Source organism: Fulmarus glacialis, unplaced genomic scaffold (assembly GCF_000690835.1).
Source record: "Fulmarus glacialis isolate BGI_N327 unplaced genomic scaffold, ASM69083v1 scaffold38122, whole genome shotgun sequence".
NCBI lineage: Eukaryota > Metazoa > Chordata > Aves > Procellariiformes > Procellariidae > Fulmarus > Fulmarus glacialis.
This window is the reverse complement of record NW_009200424.1, coordinates 19,439-45,647: the sequence shown is the minus strand read 5'-3', so window position 1 is coordinate 45,647 and position 26,209 is coordinate 19,439. Positions and strand designations below refer to the sequence as shown.

General features: G+C 54.5%; 1 protein-coding gene across 1 annotated transcript; it reads left to right on the top strand.

Moving 5' to 3' along the window:
• Positions 1-2,142: 2,142 nt before the first annotated feature.
• On the top strand, positions 2,143-23,392 carry DUOX2 (dual oxidase 2; the record flags this gene model as incomplete). Its single annotated transcript, XM_009573603.1, has 33 exons — positions 2,143-2,234; positions 2,922-3,005; positions 4,588-4,752; positions 5,849-6,036; positions 7,376-7,577; positions 8,155-8,321; positions 8,406-8,466; positions 8,605-8,701; positions 8,895-8,982; positions 9,323-9,425; positions 9,750-9,913; positions 10,319-10,530; positions 10,733-10,851; positions 12,752-12,889; positions 13,204-13,317; positions 13,933-14,135; positions 14,391-14,576; positions 15,003-15,228; positions 15,919-16,012; positions 16,251-16,426; positions 16,689-16,758; positions 17,234-17,329; positions 18,807-18,985; positions 19,858-20,088; positions 20,332-20,431; positions 20,549-20,598; positions 20,707-20,834; positions 21,039-21,192; positions 21,734-21,966; positions 22,129-22,287; positions 22,447-22,602; positions 22,687-22,815; positions 23,270-23,392. Coding segments are annotated over 33 exons (4,687 nt in total), but the record flags the coding sequence as incomplete, so codon positions are not given.
• Positions 23,393-26,209: the final 2,817 nt, after the last annotated feature.

Sequence of the window (26,209 nt, the reverse complement as noted above, 5' to 3'; positions counted from 1 at the left end):
CTGCTGGAGCCCTGTGAGAAGACCCAAGGGGAAGGGGGAGACATGCTATGCTGTGACTGTGGTGATGTGCTTTGAGCCTTGGCTTTGCCCCATGTTTCCTGAACAACTTTGGTAAATCTTCTGCGGCACCTTCAGGCCTCAGCTCTAGATGGGGGTTGCAACTCTGTACATTTTGAGTCAGCAGGATAAATCCAGCTGTGTCTATGGGGACTCCCTTCCCACAGTGCGGGAGGTTGCGTGGACCTCTGCACAACCACTGCAGGTTGCTCAGGTATCTCCAGCCACGCAGCCCTCCACATTGGTTTCAGCAGAGAACAGGTTGTTTCAATGGAGAGAGATTTCTGGCAGGCGAGTCCCATGCGGTGACGGTGACTGGGCTCTGCCACTCCTGGCAGAGGTCCTAGGCATCTCCACTGGCCAAACTTTTGTGTTCCTCTTATGGGATGGGGCTCACGGAGCCTCTCATTCCCACCAGCTGCACAACCCAAATCTCATGTCCACAAGAACATGCTCAGCAGGGGGCTGTGGGATGGAAGACCTCTGGGGCCCCTTCCACAAGGGCGTGCTCCAGGAGGACAGGGGTGGCACTGGGTGACCAGGCACACCACCTGATGCTGCTTTCAGCAGCTCTGAGGCTTTCAGCAGCCCCAACTCCCATGTGCACGGAGGTGAGGCCAGAACCAAAAACGCAATCAGTGCAGAGGTATTTCAACAGTGATTTAATGTTAAATCCATGTTATGGAAAGCTAACAAAGCGGTTTGCCTGTAATAACGTTTTGTGAGGTGCAAAGTGCAGGTGAGCTGTTGTGACGGAGGAGGAACATGGAAACGTCACTTCTTGAGAAACAGCTTATTTTCTAATGCAAAAGGCCAAAAGTACAGAAATGTATGGCAGAAGGGAGTTAACACAGGTTATACGCTATGCTCACAACCTGGCAATGAGCATTCCGTTTTATGAACGCAATTAATGTGCATGCAAATGTCAATATTTAGATCTCAAACCACTTTATTTGCCAAGTGGATAGTGTATTTAGTGACTCATATTTTACAATTTGCGCCACTGGTAGTTATAAGTGAAAAATCCCCACTGCAGTTCCCAGTAAATCAGAAGTAAAACCTACAGAATGGCTGGCGATGTGTAAGACTTTCTGAAATCACCACTTCTTTAAGTTTCGATTAAAACAATGAAAAAAAGAAATTAAAAACATCACTTTGGCTTGCAACAGAGCGATGGAGGAAAAGCTGAAACCTGTGCAACGCCGCATCTCTTGGCAACACAGCTCCTCTGAAATGATGCTAGTCTTTGGATACACACCCACGGTGCTGGAACAAGGGACAAAGAGCCATATTTAGTGGAAAACCTTATCTTGGCATTAAATCCAAGTCTGGCATTCCTTTGTATGGAAAGCCAGCGGCAACATTCTACCATTTATGACTGAAAAACGTCACTTTCGCTGTTCGTGGCTGGGAAACCCTCTCTTCGGTCAGGTGTTGGCTGGGGTTTTAAAGGTTCAGGTCCCACTGATGAAATTTGCTCTGGACCCAGGGCCTTTGTGGAAAGTGAGATGGTAAAGCGTCATGAGAAAGGCTGGTCATGAGAGAGTGCCGTCGAGTTAGCCCAGAGGGGATCAAGAGGTCTTGATCTGCAGCATTAGCACACTTTGGGGCACCTGACTGCACGCTGAGGCTGTTCCCATCACGTTCACAGCTGGGTTTTGCTTGGATGGGACAATGCGTGCGCAGAGAAATTGCCAGCTGAAACGTGACTGCTTCTGTAATGAAGAGCGTGTTTCTATAACGGAGCTGGCGCAGCTTAATGTCTTCCTGCTGCGGATGATGAGCTGTGAACCTACAGGTAGGGTACTCCGAGGCAGGGGTTACTGGTCCTGCTCCAGCAGAAAGGTCTTCTCAGGCTGGTTGGCATCTCCTGACAGAGCTTTCCCAGGGTGGTGGGGTCTCCCGTGCCCCCTGCCGCCTTCCCATAGCCCGAATTGGGAGATACTGCTGATGGATGATGATGGCAGCGGGGTTTTACCAGGCAGCAGAAACCACAAGAGGGAGCTGAGGTTATGGTCTGTGCGTGTTCCCAGCCTCCGGGAAACAGCCCAGCTCCAGCTCCCTCCTTCTCCTCTCCGTTTGCAGGTCGCTGCTTCCAAAGACCCGGTGGCAGATGAAACCCGTGGAGATGATGTTGAGTTTGACCGTGGTTCTGCTGGTGACGTGGACCTTGGGGAGTAAGTACGGTTTCAGGGAAGGGGATCCAAGGGGAGATCCTGGACAGTTTCTGCCCCTCAGAGGAATTTCCTCTAACTCATGGGGCATCATACCAGAGATGGGGATGATTCTGTTTGTGATGAGATAAGAAAAAAATAGAGCAAAATGCTAAACTTGCAGAGGCTGCAGGTTGGGAGACTCACCTACTGCTGTTTATATGTGTACACAGCTTGTAACCAGGAACTGGAGCTTCTTGCTAGTATTCTAATAAAGCAGTAAAAATTAACACAAAGGAAACAAAGTATATGTTTATTGACAAAGGCTGATGCTGATACACAATGCACGGGGGAGAGCATAACTCCAGTGTCAAGGCCTTTGCTTGACTCACATGGACATTGTGGGGGTTAGAAGTAAGGAGGGACTTCTCCTGATAGAATGAGAGAGAAGGAGAAAATTAAGATCTTTTGGGAGTGGACTGGTGGGGGCCAGAAATTGATTTGGGGACATCAGGATCACAGCATGAATTTCTAATGTTAGACATTGCTTATCCCTCAAAAGGAGTGCAAAACTTGTCTAAAAAACTGTTTGTACAGAAAGTTTCAAAAAGAATATAGGAAAATATCACAATATAAATATAATTTTGTAATGGAGATGCTCGTTTCATGCAATTTTTTTGCTGCTCACCAAGTGAATCCGGTCTTTTCCAGGAGCCCAGGAGAACATCTCCTGGGAGGTCCAGCGCTACGACGGCTGGTACAACAACCTGCTGTACCACAGCCGCGGCTCGGTGGGTGAGTGCCAGGCCTGGGGATGGGGATGGCGGGATGGGGCGAGGCGGCACTTTGGCATCTGGCTCGCTTTATGACTGAGAGAGAAACCCTTTCTGACCTGAGCCTGAACCAGGCAGGTGACCAGGTGACCAGGCAATGCCACCTCCCATGGACCTGAGAGGTGGCTCTTTGCACTCAAGGTAGGTCCCTAGATGCACCTAAGAGCCCTGTTAGAGCAGTCTGGAGGGGCCAAGCAGCCCAGCTTTGTCTCCCTGGCCTGGCCTTGCCATTTTTACCTGTTGCCCAGCCACCATCTGCAGGTCACGCTGGTGTTGGATCCATCCCAGAGCAGAGCTGTGGCTTTGTGGGGCCATTAAAAATACCCAAGGTAGGGAGGACCCAGCTATTCCCAGCAGGCGATTCAGTGATGTTCAGGGATCCCAGAGCTGGGAAAAGGCATCTTTAGCCAAAATCAGCATGCAGTTCAATCAGAATTCAACACAAGGCCAGAGACAGAAGAGTTCATGGTCTGGGCATGCTGGACCTATTCCTTTTCCATCTGCACAGGACAGATATTGTGCTGTTGGGCTACTGTGCAGCATGTACTGGTCTGTACTGGGACAGGCATGCGGGATTTCCCTGTGCCAGTGGTGAGCTGCTTTCTTATGCCTACAACCAGCCCATGGGCCCACCTCCAGGAGATGTCCCTGAGCCAGGTACCAGGGCAGATCAGGCAGGACCTTATCTAAAATATTAAACATTATGAATCTTCCTGTTTCCTGCAGCCCAGATTGGTCGCCTACACGGTGACACAAGGCACAGTGGCAATTGCACACCTTCCTCTAAGTCCAAATGGCTCTCCAACATGACATGTGTCATCAGCCCTTTGGTTACACCCAAGACTGTCAGGGAGATCCCTGGCAGACAAGACCTCCCTCTTCCAGAGCAGAGAGATCAGACCTTAACATTTGGAAACAAACCTATGGAAACTAAGCCTGAAACTAAATCAGTAATTCAGGATTTCCCCCAGCTCTGGGGAGCTCCAGCAGATGAAGCCCACCACACTGGTGAAGAGTCTTTCGAAATGAACTTGCTCATCAGTGAGAAACGAGCTCCTGCCTCCAGGCTTTTCAGTTATGGGACAGGCAGTGAGTGGAAAGTCAGGGTGTTTCTCTTTTGTCTTCTCCCTTGTCTCTCTACCTCTCCGTCTGTTCCCTCTCCTGTTTTCTATGGTGTTGTCAATCACCATGCTTGTGTAGGATTGCATAGTCAACACGGCCAGCTTATCACTCCAGTTACCCACTGGAGCACACCACCCCAGACCTCCAGGAGGCAACAGGGGTGCACATGGACCAGAGAAGGACAACTGGAAGGGAACATGCCCATGGAGGATCCCTCCTAGTTTTAAGAGAACTGATCCCAGTGTTGCAAGAAGTTTTGGGTGTTGGTACCAAAACTTGTGTGTTCTTGGCCACTATAAGCGTCCATGCCATCCTCTTGCTCTCTTCTGGGACCCTCGCACATGCTGGTATACCCCGCTATTGCTGCATCCCCCATCTGTCGGGTGCCGCTGGACCCACGCCGTGTTGCTTTGGTGCCGCAGGTGCCAGGCTGCTGCGTCTCCTGCCGGCCAACTACGCGGATGGCGTCTACCAGGCACTGCAGGAGCCCCGTGTGCCCAACGCTCGCCAGCTCAGCAACGCAGTGGCACGGGGACCCTCTGGGCTGCCCTCCCGCAGGAACACAACTGTGCTGGCCGTCTTCTTCGGTAAGAGCTGGGGCCTGGCACCAGGTCGAAAAATGTTGGTTTGAGTGGAAAAATATTGGTTTATCGCACCCCAAGGCTATGCGTCAGAGCGCTCCTCACCCATCACTTCATAGCAGACCCACACCCAAAAGACAAAGCCTTGGGTATCGCCATACCAAAGTATTGTCCGGACAAGAGAGTTTGCATGAATTTTTGATGACCTTCAGCAGTTGCCACAAATGCTGATATTTGTCGTTTGGGAACTTCCTCATTTGTTTTAGTGATAGAGTTACCTCGTTGCAAAACACCTAAAAGATGCGATAAGAGCTGCGCCGTGAGTGATTGCTGGGCAGAATCGCTGCAAGTTGGAGCAGTTTTTGCTGTCGATCAGGAGCTCGGCGGGGTCTTGGGTCTCCAAGCTCTAGGCTGTCTGTCTCTGGGAAATAGCCTCAGTTCATTGAGAAAACAGGCTGAACGTGTCGAAGAAGTGGAGACAATTAGCTCCCCATACAGCTTAAAGTCCATACACATCCCCAGAGACCCAAGCTGGGGTGCTCAGCCCCAAGGTGGGCCACAGGAGGGGCGGACACTAGTGCGGTACCATTTAGCTTCTCCTTGGAGGTAGTTTTTCCCGTCACACCAAAGCTCAAATGGGCCAACAGCAATGGCAGCCACCGGGCTCAGCATCAGCAGCAACCCTTAGCCTTGAAGGCCACAGGCAAGAAGGAGCTCAGGGAAATAGTGGCTAAATGCAGAGCCTTGCTCCTGGTGAATTGGTGGCCAGCAGATGGTCCAGCTGCCAGTGGTGTCTGAACATCCGCTGGCTGAGTTTTCTCCACCCTGGTCCCTGAATGACCCTACACTACTCATGAGGTCTGGCCAGGGGCACCTGGAGCCCTGTTCCTGTGGGCTGGAGCTCAGTACATCTGGGCTCCAGCCCAAAGTGACTTTTTCAAAGTTGTGGAGCAAACCAGCAGTGAAGGCAGGAAGGAAACCACTCTTGGTGCATGGGGTGGTCCCCACAGCCCATGTATGGCTCAGCTGCCCACTATCACATCCTGCTCCAGGTGCTGGTGGCAGTCCTCCCAGCTGCTGACCATGCTTGGGTCTCTGGCAGGTTTCCACGTGCTCTTGGACATCCTGGGGACGGAGAAACCCGGCTGCCCTGCTGAGTTCCTGAACATCCACATCCCATCCGGAGACCCCGTGTTTGACCCTGCAGGCACCGGAGACGTGGTCCTGCCCTTCCAGCGCATCCAGTGGGCGACAGAGACGGGGCTGAGCCCCAACAGCCCCCGGGAACAGGTAGGCAGCGTTTCCTTTGCTCTTTGCCTTTTGGCTAAATTCCTCTTCACCCAGCACTGGGGTCTGTAGCAGCCAAGACAGTGTTTGCAAAAATAAAAGGAGAGCACCACTGTTTCCTTAAAAATATATGTCTAACAAGTGTTTGAACCAATTGCAAATGAACCCAAAGCACAACCTCCAAGGTACGGGTTCACATGGAGCAACATTTGTGGTTGCTCAAGGTCAGCGCTTTTCTTGGCCGAAGAAAACGTAATTACTCTAAATCTGCCTGTGTTATCTGTTTTAATGCAAATTTGAGTATCTTGCATGGTTTATGGAGGGCAGAAGAGGAAAGGGTAAAGCAGGAGCAATTCGTAGTCTTCCTTAGCTGCCAAAGTTTTTGTCACTTCAGTCAAAATGAGCAAAGGTAGGGCTGTCTGTATCGGGTCAAACAAGTGAAAACTGAAGCCTTTTTGGTACAAGTGTAATGAACTTCCGTAGCCAATTTGTACACTTGTGCCGCTCTAGAAGGTCAGTAATTATGGCACATTTTTTTAGGCACCAATTCTTGTCTTTAATAATGCATCACAAAACTGAGTCGGTGCTGTCATAAAGTTGTAAACTTGTAAAGCTTCTCTGAATTTCAGTCATTTTGGAAAAAATCCAGGTTTTCCCCCAGTTTCTCCCTATTTTGCTGTGCTGAGGCTGGATGTGTTCCCAAGCCCATGTGCTTTTTCTTCCATGCTGGAAAGCTTCCCAATCAAAATCGCCGAAGGAAGATACTCCCCTGAACCTTTCACGTGACAAACCATGATGAGACCAGATTAGCAAGTCATGTTTTTAGCAGTACTTCAAACCTTAGAAAAATGAAAACTCCAGCATGTTTTCAGACTAAAAAGGATGTTTTCATGAAAATATTTGGCAGGGGAGATATTCAGCTGCTGCCAGGGCAGTGGGACTCCCTGCTGTGAGGACAGGGCTCCCCAGAGTAGAAAGCTCCAGTGTTTCCAGTTTCCCCAGAGACGGGTTTATTCCCCTTCCAGCTTCGTCTTGCCTACGTAGGGATTCACAGTTGTCTGCTTCCGGGCATAGCTGAAAATAATTGGGAAAAAAACCTCGAAATGTACTTTTGAAAAACCTGTACCTGGTCTTTTCCTGTACCTGGCACTAATTCCTCCAGTTTGCATAGAGATAGCCAGTGTAAATATTTGCATCCTGATAGCTCTTGTTAAAACAGGGGATGGGGTGGCTGCTTTGCAAGATCAAAAGGGCCAGGTTGGGACTTTTCAGACCTTCTTTTTGCACCTTTCCGCCGAGAACCCCAGCGCCTGTTAATGCCCGTTCTCCATGCCTGCCCTAGACCAACGAGGTGACGGGCTGGCTGGATGGCAGCTCCATCTACGGCCCCTTGCACTCCTGGAGCGATGCCCTGAGGAGCTTCTCGGGGGGACGGCTGGCTTCGGGGCCCGGCGGGCGCCTCCCGAGGGAGACGGACGGGAGAGTCCCCATGTGGAGGGCGCTGGATCCATCCACGGGACAGGGTGGTCCCCAGGGGATCTACGGTAATGGTGGCATCCTCAATGGGTTTTCACTTGCTTGGCTCCATCCCTGACCATGAGCAGGGGGAGCAGGAGGTTGCTGGAGCCCAGCCCAGAGGGGACCCCAGGAAAGGGCAGAGGGGTGCGGTGAGCCAGGACACATGGGTCAGGAGTCCTGGGGCAGTTTCCCAGTCCGAGGGGGAGGAAGATGCATGCCCCGCTGAAGGCTTACCAGCAAAGAACCACCATGAACTTAAGGTGCCGCATCCCTGGGAGGCAGTGGGTCATTTCCCAGCCAACACACAGAGACCGGTGGGTTCTGGTCCCTCTGATCCAAGGCAATCATCTCCTCTGGGGGAAAGGGGCTGCTGCCAATAAAAACCTGCTCAGCTTGCTTTTAATTCCTCTCTTGCCCAACCTTTGGTCCGTGCTGGGGGCCCGGTGCTGCTTCTCACTGCTGCTCTCCCTGGGGAGGAAGGAAGGGTGAGGGGACGAGGGGATGCTGGGCTGCAGCCCCAGGGCTGGGGCTGCTCCTCCGGCCATAGGCAAAGCTAGATGCAGTGGCGGCATCCCGCACTGATGGTCCTGGCATCTCCTGCAGACCTGGGAAGCGCCTGGGGGAACGAGAACCGCTTCCTGCAAGCTGAGAGCATCGCCTGGTTTCAGTACCACAACCACCTGGCCGCGGCGCTGGCCCAGGTACACCCCACCTGGTCTGATGAGGACCTCTTCCAACACACTCGCAAGCGGGTCATCGCCACCTTCCAGGTGAGGGATGGGACCCCCCAGCTCTCCCAGGACCCCCAATACCCTCCCCAGCTCTGTCCCTGACCTGACTGCCCTGTGCCCCAGAGCATCGTGCTGTACGAGTGGCTGCCGACCCTGCTGGGGAGACCCGTCCCGGAGTACAAAGGTGAGGGGCATGGTGTATGATGGAGCTGCAGGGTGTGCGGGGAGCAGGGGCAGGGGGACCAGGGGAGCCAGAGGATGGGGTGAGAGAGGGGGCTCGTCCCCCTTTCCCTCCAGCTGGACCGTGGCTGCTGCCCAACAGGTTACCAGCAGCACCTGGACCCCAGCCTCTCGCCGGAGTTCGTAGTGGCTGCGGGGCAATTCCTGGCCACCATGGTGCCACCGGGCATCTACAAGAGGTAGGAGCAGCCCGGCAGGGCCGTGGGAGAGCAGTGCCCACGGCAGGGAAGGGGATGCCTGAGCTGGGGTGGTGGTGGGGATGGTCCCCGTCCCTTCCCCTGTGTCCTGCCCCTTGCTGGGACAGAGAAGCCCAGCCAGCTTGGGGTAGCCCCAGCCAGGGGCTGTGGGTCCAGCCCTTCTCTGCTGTTCCAGAGAGCCCAAGTGCCAGTTCCAGAAAGTGCCCGGCCCCGGTGGCTCATTCCCAGCGGTGCGGCTCTGCAACAGCTACTGGAGCAGAGAGGTATGGGGAAGGGAGCACAGGGGTCCTGAGGACGTGGCAGGCTGGCAGGAGGGGCTTCATTCCTTGCTTTATGGTGCGGATGACCCCACAGGGAGGTGAAGGGGAAATTGGGCACGGAGCATGACAGCTAACCAAGGGGTGTGAGATCCTCCCCATCCAGACATCCCCAGATGCCGCCTTGAGCCACGGCAGGCTCAGACCTCAAGGGTGAAAATGAGCCTGGAAGAAATCCCTTGTACCCCTACACACAGGCTCTGCACCCCTATGGGTTCAGGGATGTGGGGCTGCCCTATGTCCTCAGACCCGCGATGCATCACCTGCTCTTCCCATCTTGCCTCAGAGCACCGGGCCACAGCAGGCAGAGGACGTGGAAAACCTCCTGCTAGGGATGAGCTCACAGATTGCAGAGCGGGAGGACAACATTGTGGTGGAAGATCTCCAAGGTCTGCACTGCAGCTGGCGCGTCGGTGGGGGACCCTCTCTCCTGGGGTGTGTGGGGGCCAAGGTGGGGAGACAGATCCCATCACCACCATCATCAGCACCCAACCACATGCTCAGACCAGCTTCAACCTTGTTAATGGAAGTGCAGAGAAGCTGCAGGGCATGTTAAGCATATTTCTGGGACATTCCTGGCACGGGCATGGAGATGCCCTCCATGTTTAGCATGGCCCATGGCAGAGGGATGAGGCCAGCCCAGCAGCTGGGATGGTTGGGGTTGCTCCTCCAGCTCTGCCTTGCCATCACCATGGCTTCGAATCCACACACAGATTACTGGTACGGGCCCCTGAAGTACTCCCGCACCGACTATGTGGCCAGCTGGTTCCAGCGCGGACGAGACCTTGGCCTGCCCACCTATAACCAAGCCCGGGAGCGATTCGGATTGGAGACTCTCCAGAACTGGTCGGACCTTGCCCCACACCTTGAGCAACAGGTAACAGGGAACTGGTCTGGGCACGGAAAGTGTGTGGGTCAAAGAAAGTTGGGGCAGTCCAGGCAGTAACTGGCTTCTCCAGCAGCGTAGGAAGAGGGACATCAGTGCGCACCCTGCCCTAGCTCATTTTCATGCCTGCGGGGCTGTTGCATTGGGGTAACTGTGTAATTACGTGGCATGAATAAATACATCCTGCCCCAGTGCTAATCTCCTGTGCCGCTGGGTGTTCTGCTCCTCCTGGAGCTGAGATGCTCTGGCAGTGGTGCTCAGTTGCTCAAGTCCAAGCCATGAGCTCAAGGCTGTGTGGGGCTGAGCATCCTCCCAGCCCACAGATGTGCGATGCCTGGGAAATGCACGCTCCTCGCTCCTCCTGAGGCTTGCCAAGGCTTTCTGGGGCCCTGGCAGAATTCCCTCTGCTCACAAGTGTGCGCGGTGGGGGTTTATGGCCAGGTCCTGGAGAAGGTCGCTGCTCTGTATGCCAACAACACGGCCGGGCTGGAGCTGCTCCCTGGAGGCATGCTGGAGGTTGACGGCTCCCTCTTCAGTGCCATCATCCTGGACCAGTTTGTGCGCCTGCGTGATGGCGACAGATTTTGGTTCGAAAACACCAAAAACGGGTAAATGTCTCCTCCCCGTCTGGCACAAAGAGCAGGCTGCCCACTGCTCTGCCAGCCCCAGTAAGACATAACAACTGGGGCTGGAGGAAAAAAAACATCCTCCAGCTTCCTCGGTTCCTAAAACAGTGTGGGGAGCTAATCCCTCCTGCCGCTAGACAGTGACACCCAGGGCCACCGCTTGGCCCCACGTCTTTTTCCCCAGGCTGTTCACAGCGGAGGAAACCAGGCAGATCCGTAACACAACCTTCCATGATGTCCTGGTTGCCGTCACCCACGTGGACCCCACAGACCTCCAGCCCCACGTGTTCGTCTGGAATGAGGGTAAGTGCAAACAGCAGGGTGCGGGGAGCAAACGGCACTATCGAGTTAAGGAGGAAAGCAGACCCGTCTCGGTGACACAGACGGTGACTCAGTGACACAGGGAAAGCATCGGGCTGGCATTTTCTCAAGCCTGACACCTGCTATGCCCCTAAGACAGCAAAATGTGTGCAAAATGCAAGGGTTGCTTGTAAGGCAGGTGAGCAGTGCTGATGTTGAAAGTGAGCTGAAGTCCAGGCATGTGCATTGCATGAGTCTTGGAAAGATCTCCAGGTACAAAAATGGAACTGATGCCCTGGAAGGTCATGCTGGGGTTAAAACTTGGCCTCTGCCTACCCCACGCTGTGTCACGCTCCTCACTGATGTATCCTCTAGCTCCTTTGATATACAAGCACACACAGGTCTGCAGGTTAAACTGATAAGTGGCCCAAAAAGTGATGAAGTTTGCAGATGGGTAAAGCTTTGCATACTGTAACTGTGTAACGTTACCTACTTTTGCCTTTAATTGCATCAACTCCTGAATGTGCCCTGGGTGCCGTACCGCAATGCCCACTCTTGCCCAGCTGCTCCACCGACGGGGTTCTTGGTTAACCAGGGCTGCTGGAAGGGCTGGCCAGGCTTTCCTGCAGATGTTGTTGCAACAGCAGCATGAACTGTGGCAGCCAGATTTCAGCCCAGGGAGAGCTCAGGGCTTGTGTCTCAGCAAATTTTGGGTTCGCAGCAAGGCTAGGAGTAGCCTAGTCCCGTGCTGATTGCCCCCCTCACCCTGGTGTCCTTCCGTGCTGTCCTCGAAATGAGCTTTCCTCTCCCCACCGAGACCCAAAAAGAGTCCTGCTGCCATGCTCAGGGTGAGGTGTGGCCAAACACAGCAGTATGCCTTTTCCTCTCGGGATCTTGCCACAGCTTTCCCATTTACCAAAAGTGTTTTATCTGGCACGCATTCCAGCCCCTGCAAGATGTTTTGGTTCCCTTGGCGAACACTTGTCCTGGTTTCAGCTGGGATAGAGTTAACTTTCTTTCTAGTGGCTGGGGTGTGCTGTGTGTTGGGTTTGGTACGAGAGGAGCGTTGATGGCCCATTGATGCTTTGGTTGTTGCTGGGTGGTGCTCGCACTGGGGACTTTTTGGCCTCCCATGCTCTGCCAGGTGCACGGGAAGCTGGGTGGGGAGCATAGCTGAGGCAGTTGACCCAGCTGGCCAATGGGGTATTCCATACCATGTGACATCATGCTCAGTATAAAAACCAGGGCAAGAGGCTCTCGCGTTTCGGGATGGTCTGGGGCGTTGGTCTGCGGTTAGTGAGCAGTTGCATTGTGCATCGCCTGCTTTGTATATTCTATTATTGTTGTTGTTATCGTTTTTATTACTGTTAATCTTTGTTTTATTTCCTTTATTAAATTGTTTTTAACTCAAGCCACGAGTTTTCCTACTTGTGCCCTCCCAACTCTCTCCCCCATCCTACCAGAGGTGGGGAGTGAGCGAGCAGCTGCGTGGTGTTTAGTTGCTGGCTGGGGGTAAATCACGACAACACTCCATGTAATTGCACCAGAAGGACTCCCTGGATTTGCAGAATACGGATGAGCAGAGGCTCTGAATCCCAATTTGCCATGGTCCAGAGTGCTTCTTGCTCAGCCCATCCCATCGGGAGAGGTGATGGTGCTGAACTCCCAGAGTGCTTGAGTCCAGTTTTGCACTTGGTTTGCTGTAGCAGGCAAAGGTTCAACCCGAAAGCAAGGGTTGTCTCCTAAGATCTGGAGTTTAACTCAAGCATCCCAGTTTTGCAGTGCTCCCTGGGTCACTCAGTAATGAACCCCACCAGCATCTTAATGCATAGGTTCCTGGGGACGATGGAGATGAGAGGGGTAAAAAGTCCATGACACTCACAGCCTGTCTACCCCTATGCAGGAGACCCATGCCCCCAGCCCCAGCAGCTGACAACTCAACATCTGACCAACTGCACGCCCATGACCGTACTGGACTACTTCGAAGGCAGCGGCCCAGGCTTTGGGATCATCATCGTTGTCCTCTGCTGTCTGCCTTTAGGTTTGTTGCTCCGTTTCTTTACCCATCTCCTCTTCCACCGGAGAAAGCAGCTGAGTGCCGACAGACCAAGCACCTCCCAGCAGGAGCTGCTGAGTCTTGGCCACTCTTGAGGTCCTTGAGGTGTCAGGGTCCTTAGGCATCAGGTGGGAGCAGGACTTTCATGGTGCAGCCCTGCATTAAATAAAACCTGCATTAAGTAAAATATTAAATGGGGAAGAATAAACTCGTCTGCCCCAGTTATACAGGTGATGCTGCCAAAGCAGGAAGGAGCTTTGTGATGTCTCATGCTTCTTCCTCCTCCCATGTGTCCCCAGTGACTCTCTTTGTTGCCTGGATTGTTGCCTTTCTCCGCGAAAGAGGTTTCAAGAAGCTGCAGAAGCAGCAGAGCTCCAGCGTGCGGAGGGAGGTGACCGGCGAGGCGATACGCGGTGAGGCGGCACTGTTGGTCCTGCAATGGTGTCTGGTGATGCTGCTAAAGTCAGGGCACATACAGGCAGGGCTTGGCTTGGAGTTTATATCCAGACTGGATATAAGGAGAAACTATTTCCCCAGAGGATAGTTAAGCAGTGGAGCAGGTAGCCCAGAGAGGTTGTGTAGTCTGTCCTATCCAAGACCTGACTGGATAAAGGCTTGAGCAGACTGGCCTGACCACATAGCTGGTCCTACTTTAGGCAGGAGGCTGGATGAGAGACCCTTCCAACCTGAGTCCCTTCCAACCCGAGTCATCCTATGACCCTCTAGTCACTATCCTCTCCAGACCATACCTTATCTGAAGGAAACCTATGTAAAGCAATTGCACCAGTAGCTCCAGGACAGGGACTGTATCTCCCTGTCCTGGACACTGGAAAAATCCTGCCTTCCTGCTCCATGGTCTGTACTCCTCCACTGTCCATGCGCTTGAGCTCTGCAGTTGGGAGATCATCATTTTTCCCTTAACGTGTGTCTGGTCATGCAATCACTCCCCAGCTGCATCTTGGTGAAGGAGGTGCTGGGATGAATGGGGCACAGCCTTTCCATCTGAGTCCTGTGCTCTCTCCCACCAGCCATGGAGTGGCACGGTCCCAAGACGGACAGCTCTCCTGTCTACATTCAGCTCCAAGCTGACAAAGCGCTCAAAGTGCTGGATGGGAGAGGGTCTGTGCTCCGGAGCATCAGCCTGAAAGCCCATCAAAGGGTGGAGGTCATCCTCTCTAGCAACAAAGGGAACAAAGCTCTGCTCCTGAAGAGCCCCAAGGAGTACGACCTGGTGAGTACCACAATGCCTGGGGTATGATACCTTCCCCTGGACCCTCCACCATCCTCTGCCACTGGTCACATACATCCTGCACCACTCAGTCCTGGGCACTGGGAGCAGCATAGGTCCCTGAAGGGTGGCTGTGGCCTCCTGAGAACCACCAGGTCCAGCTCATACCATGGAGCAACCACTGTGGTGAAGAGCAGCAGCACTCACATCCTGACTGAGCCTCTGCTGCTCACAGCCATTCGGTGGGGTCTTTTGCAGGTGCTGCTTTTCAGTGAGGAGGCAGAGAGGAGCAACTTCATTGGGAAGCTACGAGGCTACTTGGAGGAGAGCAGCCTTGATCTGCATATGTCTGAGATGAAGGAGCAGAGCCTGATGAAACGGGCAATCACCCAGGAGCAGAGGAAACAAATTCTGGAGACTTTCTTCAGGCACCTGTTTGCTCAGGTATGTAGAGGTGTGGCAGGCTCTGATGCATGGAGGAAGGTATTTCTGTATTGATTAAGCAATGAATGTTGCTGCTGTTGCTTTCCATAAGAGCTGGTAAGCCATGCACAAGGAAACTGCCGATACTTTCAGGACCAAGGGACATTTTCCCTTGCAGAAGACAAAGGGAGTTCTGCTGTGGTGATATAAGTGTCTGAAGTTGCAAAGAGACTTTCAGATGATGTAACCGAGGTCTCCATAATGGTCAGTGGTGTTTAGTGTGAAAGTCAAATTGTGTAGGAGAGACACAGGACTTCCCCATGGTATCTGCCATGAGTTTTGTGCCAGGGGAGCCACCGGTCTCTGTGCAATAGGTTGGGCAAGTGAACACCAGCCTTCTGCTCAGCCAGCACTCATGGGATTTCTTTTGTGGGACACAACCTGCAGGTGCTGGAAATCGACAGGTCCGATGCCGGAGAGCTCAACTTTGAATCTTCACAGAAGGCAAAGGAGTCTCTGACATGTGAGCTGAGCCGGGCTGAGTTTGCCACGGCCCTGGGGCTCAAAGCCGACTCCATGTTTGTGGACTCCATGTTCTCCCTGGCTGACAAAGACGGCAATGGCTACATCTCCTTCCGGGAGTTCCTGGACATTTTGGTGGTCTTCATGAAAGGTGGGAGCTGGAGCTAGTCTTCATCTGTTGCCCTAAGTCCTGTTTCTAGGCTCTGGCAACACCACCAGCAGAGTGAAGGACAAGATCCATCCAGCAGGTCAATCTGTAGACACTTCTACAGACTAAAATTCCCTTCACTTAGGACAGCTTCAACTTGAGTTATGGGGCAGTGACAATGTAATTATGTTTTCTGTAAGACTGTCCATCAGGGGAGCTATCTCAGAGCAGTGATTTGCTGATTTGTCACCACTATAGACAAGTCTGCCCATCTTCTGAATGGACCATGCATCCTGTCCTTGACAGATGATAACAGTCATATCTGATCCCCCCTAAATGACCACTGGAAAGGTAGATTCATAGATGGAGGTGGTGAATACTAGATTCAAAGCAGTTCCCAGAAAAATCATTGCTGTGCAAAAGCACATTTTGAGTTTGCAAAATAATGCACAAGAAAGAATGTGTATCTACCTGATTTTTCACCTTGCACTTGAGAAAGTCAAGCAGAAGGGCGACACGCTATTTACATTCAGTCACTATTCAAGCTGTGACCAGCGGTGTGCTTTCAGTCTTTTCAGAACTGGGTGAGACTTCACTGCTGCAGGTCCAGACTTTCAAAGACAATGTTTGAAAGCACTTCTGCTGATGAAAATAGGATCTTGTTCTTACTTCGCCTCTCTCCCTCCCCATCAGGGTCCCCAGAGGAGAAGTCCAAGGTGATGTTCAGGATGTATGACATTGATGAGAATGGGTTCCTCTCCAAGAAGGAGTTTCTGAGGATGCTCAGGTACTTCCCCTCATGTCTCTACATGTTTTCACAATGTCTGTAAACACAGACGTCTTCAAAAGCAGCTCCCAGTTTCTGTGCTTCACTCCCCAAGGGTGCTATGTGAGAGCCCATGGGCTCAACACTCGCAACCAAGAGCCCATTTCTCCTGTGAAACTGGTCTGGGGCTCTGCCCCGTGTTATTTGAAGGACTCAAGCTGTAGTCCTCTAAAGTTCCCGTCTCCCCTCCTTCCTCCAGGTCCTTCATCGAGATCTCCAACAACTGCCTGTCAAGAGACCAGGCAGAGCAGGTGACCGAGTCCATGTTTCGGGCCTCAGGGTTTCAGGACAGGGATGAGCTGACATGGGAGGATTTCCACTACATGCTGCGGGACCACGACAGCGAGCTTCGTTTCACCCAGCTCTGCATCAAAGGTCAGTGCGCCGGAGCACTGGGTCACCCCAGGCCGTGCAGGGCTGGAGGCAGTGGGCAGCACCCCATGCGTAGCTCCCAAACCTTGTCCCATCAGTCTCTCCAGCCCAACCGCAGTAATGGGGCATCAGCTGTCGCTCCATGTAGGACACGTTTGGGTCAGCTCAGAGCCTCTCCCCACCCCTGCCCAGGGAAGATGCCTAAATCTTGTCCACTGCATCTCACACACTCTAAACAGCTCTTTGTCCTTTTGGCTCCTGAAAGGTGTCCCCACGGTGCTCAAGCAAAACCTGCACAACCGCGTCTCCTTCATAAAAAAGAAAGAGCCAAAAGGGTAAGCTCTCCTCCTTAGTCTTGCTGCTGCTGCTATTTCTTCTACTCTTTCTGCCCAGATGCACATCCATCTTTCACCTCAGCCCCTCCAACAGATGCTCCCACCAGGTGTTTGCACGCCCAGTGCTGGGGAAGGGGGTGACCGTGCTGGGACATGGCCCTGAGCGAGCCAGATGCTGCGGTGGGGCTGCTGGCCTCCTCCCCTGGCACCCAGGCAGGCCGAGGGGAGGAACCACCTCCTGCAGAGCCCCCGTGGCATCTGCTACGTGAGGACGGGAGTCCTATCTTGCTTTTCAGAGGGGAGGGTGATCTTGAGTGGATCCGGCCTGTGTACTGTGCAGTTAAACTTAATGCTTGCAGGAAAGACCTGGACACCTCAGCTGAGCCTGAGATAGAAAGTGGGGAAATGGGGACAATTTTGGCAAGCCCTTCCTGCAAGTACAGCTTTGGGCTAGACATAGCTCTATTCCCAACAGAACCATCTTAGAGGAGGAGAAAGACCCAAACCTCTACACCGTGAACCACTACGTGGAGCGAGAAGGGCAAGAGCTGAGGAAGAGACCAGGCAGAAAGTGAGTACGCCCTCTCCTCGCCGGGCTCACTGCTCGGGTTCAGGTTCAGCCTGTTTGCTGTTGCTCATGTGTCAGAGTGGGTAGCCCTCCGGTCAAACGGCACTGCTGCAAGGAGCCAGCACCCCCGTGACGGTGGTGCAACATAGGGAGGGGACGCGAGACCGTCCGCGCAGGAGATGCCCCAGCCCAGGCGGGCACATCGCAGCCTCTAGCTGGCCGAGGAGCTACGGGCACAGCCCTGTCTCGGTGGGGACGGTGCCGTAGCTGGGTCTGGGTGATGTGCCTCTATAAAAAAAAAATGAAGTGGTCAACTCCAGAGCCTGGGATAGTGGGTTTTAGAGTGTATGCCTTGTCCGCGGTGCGGGGCTTTGCCGGGCAGGTTCTGCCTGTGCTCCTCTGCACCGTGGGATGCTGCTGGTTCACCCGTGGGCTGCCTGCAAGAGCTGCAGGAGAGACTCTGGTCCTCACTGCTGTGACAGCAGCAGCAAATATTTCTACAAGGAAGCAGTTCAGTGGTTGTTATTCATGGCCAGAATATCCTGATTTGCCTTAATCGCCCCAAGGACCTTCCCCTACCCTGGGATCAGTTTGGAGGTGTCGTGGTTTAACCCCAGCCAGCAAGTCAGCCCCACCCAGCTGCCTTCTCACTCCCCCCCGGTGGGATGGAGGAGAAAATGGGAAGAGCAAAAGTGAGAAAACTCGTGGGTTGAGATAAAGACAGTTTAACAGGTAAAGCAAAAGCCGCGCACGCAAGCAAAGCAAAACAAGGAATTCGTTCACTCCTTCCCATCGGCAGGCAGGTGTTCAGCCATCTCCAGGAAAGCAGGGCTCCATCACGCGTTGCAGTGACTTGGGAAGACAAACGCCATCACTCTGAACATCCCCCCTTCCTTCTTCTTCCCCCAGCTCTATATGCTGAGCATGACGCCCTAAGGTGTGGAATATCCCTTTGGTCAGCTGGGGTCAGCTCTCCCAGCCGTGTCCCCTCCCAGCTCCTTGTGCCCCCCAGCCTCCTCGCTGGTGGGGTGGGGTGAGGAGCAGAACAGCCCTTGACCCTGTGTCAGCACTGCTCAGCAGTAACTAAAACATCCCTGTGTCATCAACACTGTTTCCAGCACAAATCCAAAACACAGCCCCATACTAGCTACTATGAAGAAAATTAACACTATACCAGCCAAAACCAGCACAGGAGAGTTGAATATTACTATGAAAATTATCTTTTACCGTTCTTATGTACAATTTCACTTATGAGTCGCTATCTGCACGTTTGTTATCAGCTTTCAAAGGCATGTAGACTGCTGGTTGACCTGAGATCAGCCACTGACACTGTGCTCTGCAGGTCACTGCTGTCACTGGTGTGACACAGAGGTGGTCGCAGCGCTGTACAGGGAGGAAGACCCAAATCTGGGCAGCATGGCCCAGAGCCATACCTTGCCAGCTAAGCCTCAAAATGACACAGCCCTCCTCTTTTTGCCAGGGTGAATCAGTACCAGCTGCATTTATACACCGAAGCGCAACGGAAGAAGTACGAGCGGAACAAAGTTCAGCAGAAGATCCAGGAGTTCAAGCGCTTCGTTGAGAATTACCGGCGCCATATCGTCTGCGTGGTTCTCTTCTCTGCCATCACCGCTGGCGTGTTCGTGGAGAGAGCCTACTGTGAGTGCCCATCCAGCCCTGCCGCCCCAGATGCAGAGTGGTGCATGGGCTTGGCTCCTCAAAGCTGCTGGTTGCGTGGGGCATGCTGGGGTGTGAAAGGTCCCAGCACAGTTTTGGGCAACAGTGTTGGTCCTCCCCTGGAATAACCAAAGGATTACGGAGGTTGGAAGGGATCTCTGGAAGGGTCTGGTCCAATGCCCTGCTCAGAGCAAGGCCAATTTCAAAGCTGAGTCAGGCTGCTGAAGGTCTTGTCTAAAGAAGGTTTGAAGAGCTCCGAGGATGGAGATCCCACCACCTTGTTGGGCCTGTGCTAATTTTTGACCATCCTCCCTGTGAAGAGTTCTTATTTTACATCAAACCTGAATTTCCTTCAGTGAAACTCATGCTGTTGCCTCTCGTCCTTTCACTGTGCATCTCTGAGAAAGAGTTTGGCTCCCTCCCCTCTGTAACACCCATTAAGTGGTTGCAGACAGCCACAAGGTCTTCCCTGACCCATCTCCTCCAGCCTGAACAAGCCCATTTCCTTCAGCCTTTCCCCTACGTGACGTCCTCCAGCTCCCACCCATCCTGGTGGCCTCCACTGGACTCGTTCCAGTTTGTTGACATCTCTCATATTGGGATGCCCGACTGAGGACACAGTTTCACAGTGCCCGGCAGAGGAGGACAATCCCCTCCCTTGACCTCCAAGGAGACCCTGTCACCCAGCAGCTCTGGGGGGTCTGACACAGAGGATTGTGCCCCTGTCCCCACACAGCCCCATCTCTGGTGATCTTTTCTTGGTGCAGCCATGCAGGTGGCTGTCCCCTTGTTGCAGGAAGGGTCATGGCCCTCAGCGCCGGGCACGTTGACGCCCCTCCGCTCTCTCTCCCCAGACTACGGCTTCGCATCCCCCAGCACTGGAATCGCGCAGACCACCTTTGTGGGGATCATCATCTCCCGGGGAGCGGCTGCCAGCATCTCCTTCATGTACTCCTACCTCTTGCTCACCATGTGTCGCAACCTTATCACCGTCCTGCGGGAGACCTTCCTTAATCATTACATCCCCTTCGATGCTGCCGTGGACTTCCATCGCTGGGTTGCCATGGCAGCCCTGATTTTCTCAGGTAGGTGGGCTGCTGGGGGATGTGTCACCCACAAATCACAGCTAAAGCAGGAGGACCAGCCCATCATGGCACAGCAGGACCAGGCAGAAGCTTGAAGACCCATATGGAGCCTGGAGAGGCATAGATGCTTTGCACCAGAGAAGAGGAGGAATTGCCAGGTCCCTGGGCACATCAGCAGGGTCTGCCGCACCTCCACCCACAGCGACAGTGATGCTTTTCTCTCCTGGTTTCTGTCTGTTACAGTGCTCCACACACTAGGTCATGTAGTGAACATCTACATCTTCTCAGTCACGCCTCTCAGCGTGTTGTCCTGCCTCTTTTCCAGTGTCTTTATGAATGATGGGTAGGTGAAATTTAAAGCACGGTCCAGACAGAGTGTCCTGGGCATAGATGGGAATGAAAGTGGAAACCAGGAGTTTGCTCTGGCCGCTCCATGGTGCAACCTCTTGTCCCTCTCCAGGTCACAGCTCCCACAGAAGTATTACTGGTGGTTCTTCCAGACTGTTCCAGGTGAGACCACCTAGCAGGCAGACCTCCGCACGCCCGTGCCCAGGATGGGCAGCCCTCTGCGGGGCTGCCCTGATCCCCACTGGGACCTCACAACCTCTTCACTCACAGGCATGACGGGAGTGCTGCTGCTCGTGATCCTGGCTGTGATGTATGTGTTCGCCACCCACCACTTCCGACGCGTCAGCTTCCAGGGCTTCTGGATCACCCACCATCTCTACATGCTCCTCTACGTCCTGGTAAAGCATTTGGGCTGGGAGGGTGCCGATGGGCCACCATTCAAGCCCATGGGTCGGACTGGCAGACAAGGTGAAATAGCTGGGGAGGTCCCAAGGGAGCTGGTTGCCGCAATCCTGGCTCCCTGCTGCTGCTGAGCTGCCACCGAATCAGACATGGGGCGATGGCTTACCATGCCGTGCTGATGGGGGCTGCTCCCTGCCCAGGTCGTCATCCACGGCAGCTACGCGCTGATCCAGCAGCCCACCTTCCACATCTACTTCATCATCCCAGCTCTCATCTACGGAGCGGACAAGCTGCTCAGCCTGAGCAGGAAGAAGGTGGAGATCAGCGTGGTGAAAGCCGAACTTTTGCCCTCAGGTACCGCATCCTCCCTGGCCATGCATCCGGGGCTGCAGCGATGGAAGAAACGCAGCTGCCAGCACTGAGATGGCAGCAGTTCCCAACCCAGGTGGCACGTAGGTGACTCTGGCCCCAGGAAATGTCCTGCTGGCTGTCACACGTGCTGGTGGCTCAGGCTGGCACCTCCAAGAGTTAGCTGCATCCCATTACACATGTTGCCCCAATGCCTTTGCAGCACCCCTGCGTGGCAAGGGTCTCTTGTGCCACCCCTTTCACAGGCAGGGAAACTGAGGCACAAAGCTCAGGCCATCACACCCTGGCATCAGTTATTTACCCAAGAAGAACCGGTTGGCCCCAGGGCTGTGCCCCGGCATGGCCTCTCCAGCATCCTGAGCCCTGTGCCTGGCTCCACAGCTTGTCCCCAAGCCCCCTCCCACCCACTCTGCGCACACCTCTAATGCTCCATCTTTCCTTGAGCCCACTCATCTCCCCTCACCTTTCCTCTCCCATGCTCAGTGTCTCCACCTTATTGAAGTCCCCATTCCCGTCCCCCCCCCAGGCGTCACCCACCTCCGGTTCCAGCGGCCGCAGGACTTTGACTACAAGTCCGGGCAGTGGGTGCGCATCGCCTGTGTGGCCCTGGGCACCACCGAGTACCACCCCTTCACCCTGACCTCAGCACCGCACGAGGACACGCTGAGCCTGCACATCCGGGCCGTGGGGCCCTGGACAACCCGCCTGCGGGAGCTCTACTCCCCAGAGAGCCTGGTCCTCATCGGCAAGCTGCCCAAGGTGAGCCCCATGCTGTTTCTCCGGGGACGGGGACATCCAAGCCCGAGAGCATGTCAGCAATGGGTTGTGCCCAGCCCGAGGCACTTGTCCAGCCTTGAAGGTGGCCAAGACCTGGGCAAGTGGAGGAGGGAGATGCTCTGCTGACGGCTGGCTCTCTTCCAGCTCTATCTGGACGGGCCCTTTGGGGAGGGCCATCAGGAGTGGAACAAGTTTGAGGTGTCGGTACTGGTGGGAGGAGGCATTGGGGTGACGCCCTTTGCGTCCATTCTCAAAGACCTGGTCTTCAAGTCATCCATCAGCTCCAAGCTGCTGTGTAAGAAGGTAAGAGGAAGCATCTGGAGGACAAGAGCCCTCCCGAGATGCCTCCTGCTGCTGGTGGCCTCTTCAGGGGCAAAATCCCCCACGACCCATGTGGGAAGGAGCCCCATGGACATGCATGGGGTGACAGCCCCATGCTGACCCTCATCCCTGTGTGCCCAGATCTACTTCATCTGGGTGACCCGCACGCAGCGGCAATTTGAGTGGCTAGCAGACATCATCCGCGAGGTGGAGGAGACGGACAGGAACGACCTGGTCTCTGTGCACATCTACATCACGCAGCTGGCTGAGAAGTTTGACCTGCGCACCACTATGCTGGTGAGCCTGGCCACCCGCTGGGGAGGATGCCATGCCGTGCTGGGCCGTGCTGGGCCATCTGACATGCACTGATCTCTCTTCCAGTACATCTGCGAGCGGCACTTCCAGAAGGTGTTGAACAAGAGCCTGTTCACGGGGCTGCGCTCCATCACCCATTTCGGGCGCCCTCCCTTCGTACCCTTCTTCAATTCGCTGCAGGAGGTGCACCCCGAGGTCGGTGCCTGGCTGGGGACAGGTCGGGGGGCACCCACCAGCCAGTGTGGAGGACTGGTCCCAGCCTGTCCCTGAGGCCCTGGAGACCTTGGTGGCATCCGCACCACGGGCAAGGCAGAATGGTCATGAACCCCGCTTTCCCTCCGGAGCCAGGATGAGCTGCAAGAGTCAGCAATGCTCCGTAGCAGCCAAACACCCCCCGCTATGGCGAGACCCCGCCTGCAGCCACTGCCTGGAGCTGGCAGAGACCCTGGGGGATCCCATCCTTCCTCCATGGCCCCAGCAGCTCCATGGGGAGGTGACAAACTCCTCAAAAGCCTCCTCAGGCCGGGACAGACTGCTCGGCCAGCATCCGTGTCCAAAGCTGCCGGAGGGCAAGGGGCCAAGGGGGGGCTGGGCTGGGGGGAGAGCTAGTGCTGCTGGGTTTGACCCCTTTGGCTCCCTCCTTCCCCAGGTGCAGAAGATCGGGGTGTTCAGCTGTGGCCCGCCTGGGATGACGAAGAGCGTGGAAAAGGCTTGTCGGCAGCTGAACAAGAAGGACCAGACCTACTTCGCACATCACTATGAGAATTTCTGACCCTACCCCATGCAGTTTCACCCCTGGGCTGCAATCGTCATTGGAAATGCGTGTCCAACCCCAGCACCTGTGCGGCGATGCTTTGGGTGGTCATGGTCCTGGGCTCCCACCCACCACCATCCCCGGGAGAAAGCCATCCATGGCCGAGAGCATGGATGCTGAAACCCGCAGAGCTGAGACCAGCAGACAGTGCACCAGTAAAGTGTTGCCATCCCAGCATCACCCCACACAGCCCTGGTGTGAACCCCTCAGCCCAGAGCATCCTGCTACCATCCACGCACTCCTACAGCCCCGCGCCCAGGGTCGGGCTGGCGTGTCCCAATCCAGAAAACCCAGCGTTCGAGTCAAGCCTGGCTCTGCCAGCTTAATCCTGCGAGACGGAGCCCGTGTGCTGCCGGGTCGCACAGGGAATGGCTTTGAACAGCTTTGGGGAACAGCTTGGTGCCTGCACAACCTGAATTCACAGCACTTTGCCCCGAGACCTGGGAGGCGCGCACTCGGGGTGAGGAGCCAGAGAGCTCCCCACCGTCCCTCTTCTTGAAACAGGCTCAGCTTTCCTAACGCACTCATTTGTGCCTGCTCGTTAGCGCTCCAAGCCTTTCCTGGGTTTGCATAGGGCCTTAGCTGTGTTTGCGTTGGCTTCTTCCAGCAGCGTCACCGTCCTTTGATCAGGGATCATTTGTGCTTGTTTAACTAATGCCTGGCTTTGCATCGCTGGGCTGCTGCTCTCGCAGGCTGTGATTGAGCTTAAATAAAGCTGATGATTGAAGTTTTAAAACATTTTCTTGCCTCCTGCAGTTGGGTCTCAGTCACCTGGAGACTTGCAATACTTGTGGCATAGTGCTGGCCCTGCTCCTGTTACAGAGTATTTACGCCAGCCCACTGAGAAATGGGTTAAACAGGAGTGAGTTTCCCCTGCAGTGGTGATGTACATGGGGTGGAGGCGGGGGATGCAGATTTGAGCCCAGGCACAGCCCCACAGACCGTGTCCTACCAGGCTCAGCAGCCCCAGCAATGCCCCGACAGCGGCAATGTCCCCCAGCGAGATCTGGTGCAGGAACAGATTACAGCCGAGGAGCCCAAAGAGGCTGAGCCGTGGGAATAACTTCAGCCCCTGGGGTGTTATACGGTCCCCCAAGACCACAGGGCGCAGCTCTACATTTCACAGTGATAACAGGGTCTTGCGATGGCCAGCGGTCCCCCAGCCATGCCAATGGGGCTCCCCCAGCACGGGATTCGGGGGCCGGGAGAGCCCCACGGCTCAGCAAGGAGCCCCGGCTCACCCCCACTGCCAACAGCTGGGAGGCTTCACCTCCCCGGCCATCACACACCCTTCAGCAAGGTGCACTGTCGCGGTTCTTGGACGGGTTCTGCTAACATCTGATTGCAGGGCCAGGCTCCCGGGTAGGTTTTACCTGCTCAGGCTGACCCATTAACAACTCAGTTTACTCTGAGCAGTACTTCGACCGCTTCTCCTTCTGGCTACGGGAAGTTCCCCTGGGTTATGTCTTAGCCCTGTAAAACACAGCATGGACTTCCACGTTTCCACCTCTGCCAAGATTAATGTAGCCACCTCTGCAATAAATACAAGCTTTGATTTACAAGCACCTGGGTCATTTAAGGTTTCGTGGTCCTGCCAGCACTGAGCTCGCCTGCAGGCCGGCGAGACCCAGCAGCGCAACAGCCCAGGGGTCTGCCCAGTCCCCAGGGTGCAAAGTCAGAGACCACTTCAAACCACCCACCCAACACTTTAATGGACACAAACACATCAGGTAGGTAGCATTTATTGAGGAAAGTTCAGTACCGGGCAAGAAAGGGACTGATCACCCAGTATTAAAATTATCATGACTGTAACCGAAGATTAGATTCTGTTATCTGCAACCTGCAACTTTGCCAGTACCTCGTTCATGGCTCACAAACTCCGCAGGAAGGCCTGATATCCCCAAAAAGTTACGACTCATTTGCAGTGGTAAAACCTTTGAGTGATGCTGTCCCCTTACTTCTCACCTCCGCTTCTCTCCATGCTAAAAGACAGCTGTGCCCCCCAACTGCAGCCCCTCCTTGGGGCCTCATAAGGACAGGGCTCTCTGCAGTCCCAGCCGGAGACAGGGCAGTTTACCTGCAAACACACTCCAGCCTGCTCTGCGAAGGTCCTTTCTGCCCCACGGGGAGCTGCTGGGGGTTATTACACAGCAGATATGGTCCCAGCTGGCCTCCAGACTATCTTCTCCAGAAAAGGTCTGGGCTCTGGGCCCGCAGTTTGCTATTTGCAAAGAGCGTGGAGAGAATGACCTGAATGTGCAGATGCTTCCCACAGAGATGGGCTGGCCAGGCTTTGTTCCACAGGCTGTTAGAGTCCCTGAGCGTCCCCGAGGGAAGGTGGAATATTCACGTAGGGCTATCCTGCGCCCAGGGACTGCCATGCGGCAAGAGCTGCGGCAAGCACAGCCCCAGGGCAGTGCTGGGGCAGGAAGGTGGAGCCCCAGCATCTCCATCCTCACTTCACCCACGCGGCTGGTGACACCCTGCCGCAGCGCAGACAAACCCCGCGGCCACGCAGGCGGCTCTGCCCAATACGAGCAGAGAGCCAGGCTCTTCTGTGCATGGGGTCTGCCAGAGAAGAGCCAACCATGTGAACCATCGTCTCTAACCAAACAGCAGCGTTTTGATTCAAACTATTCCCTATTGGTTCTCCATTTGTAGTTACCTGTTAATACTCTAACGGTGTATCCCTCAGTGCCATTCACCCTCATTATCATTTGATTTTCTAGCTCTATTACAAAGCAGCGCCTGCATAAGGTGACTGTGTAAACATGC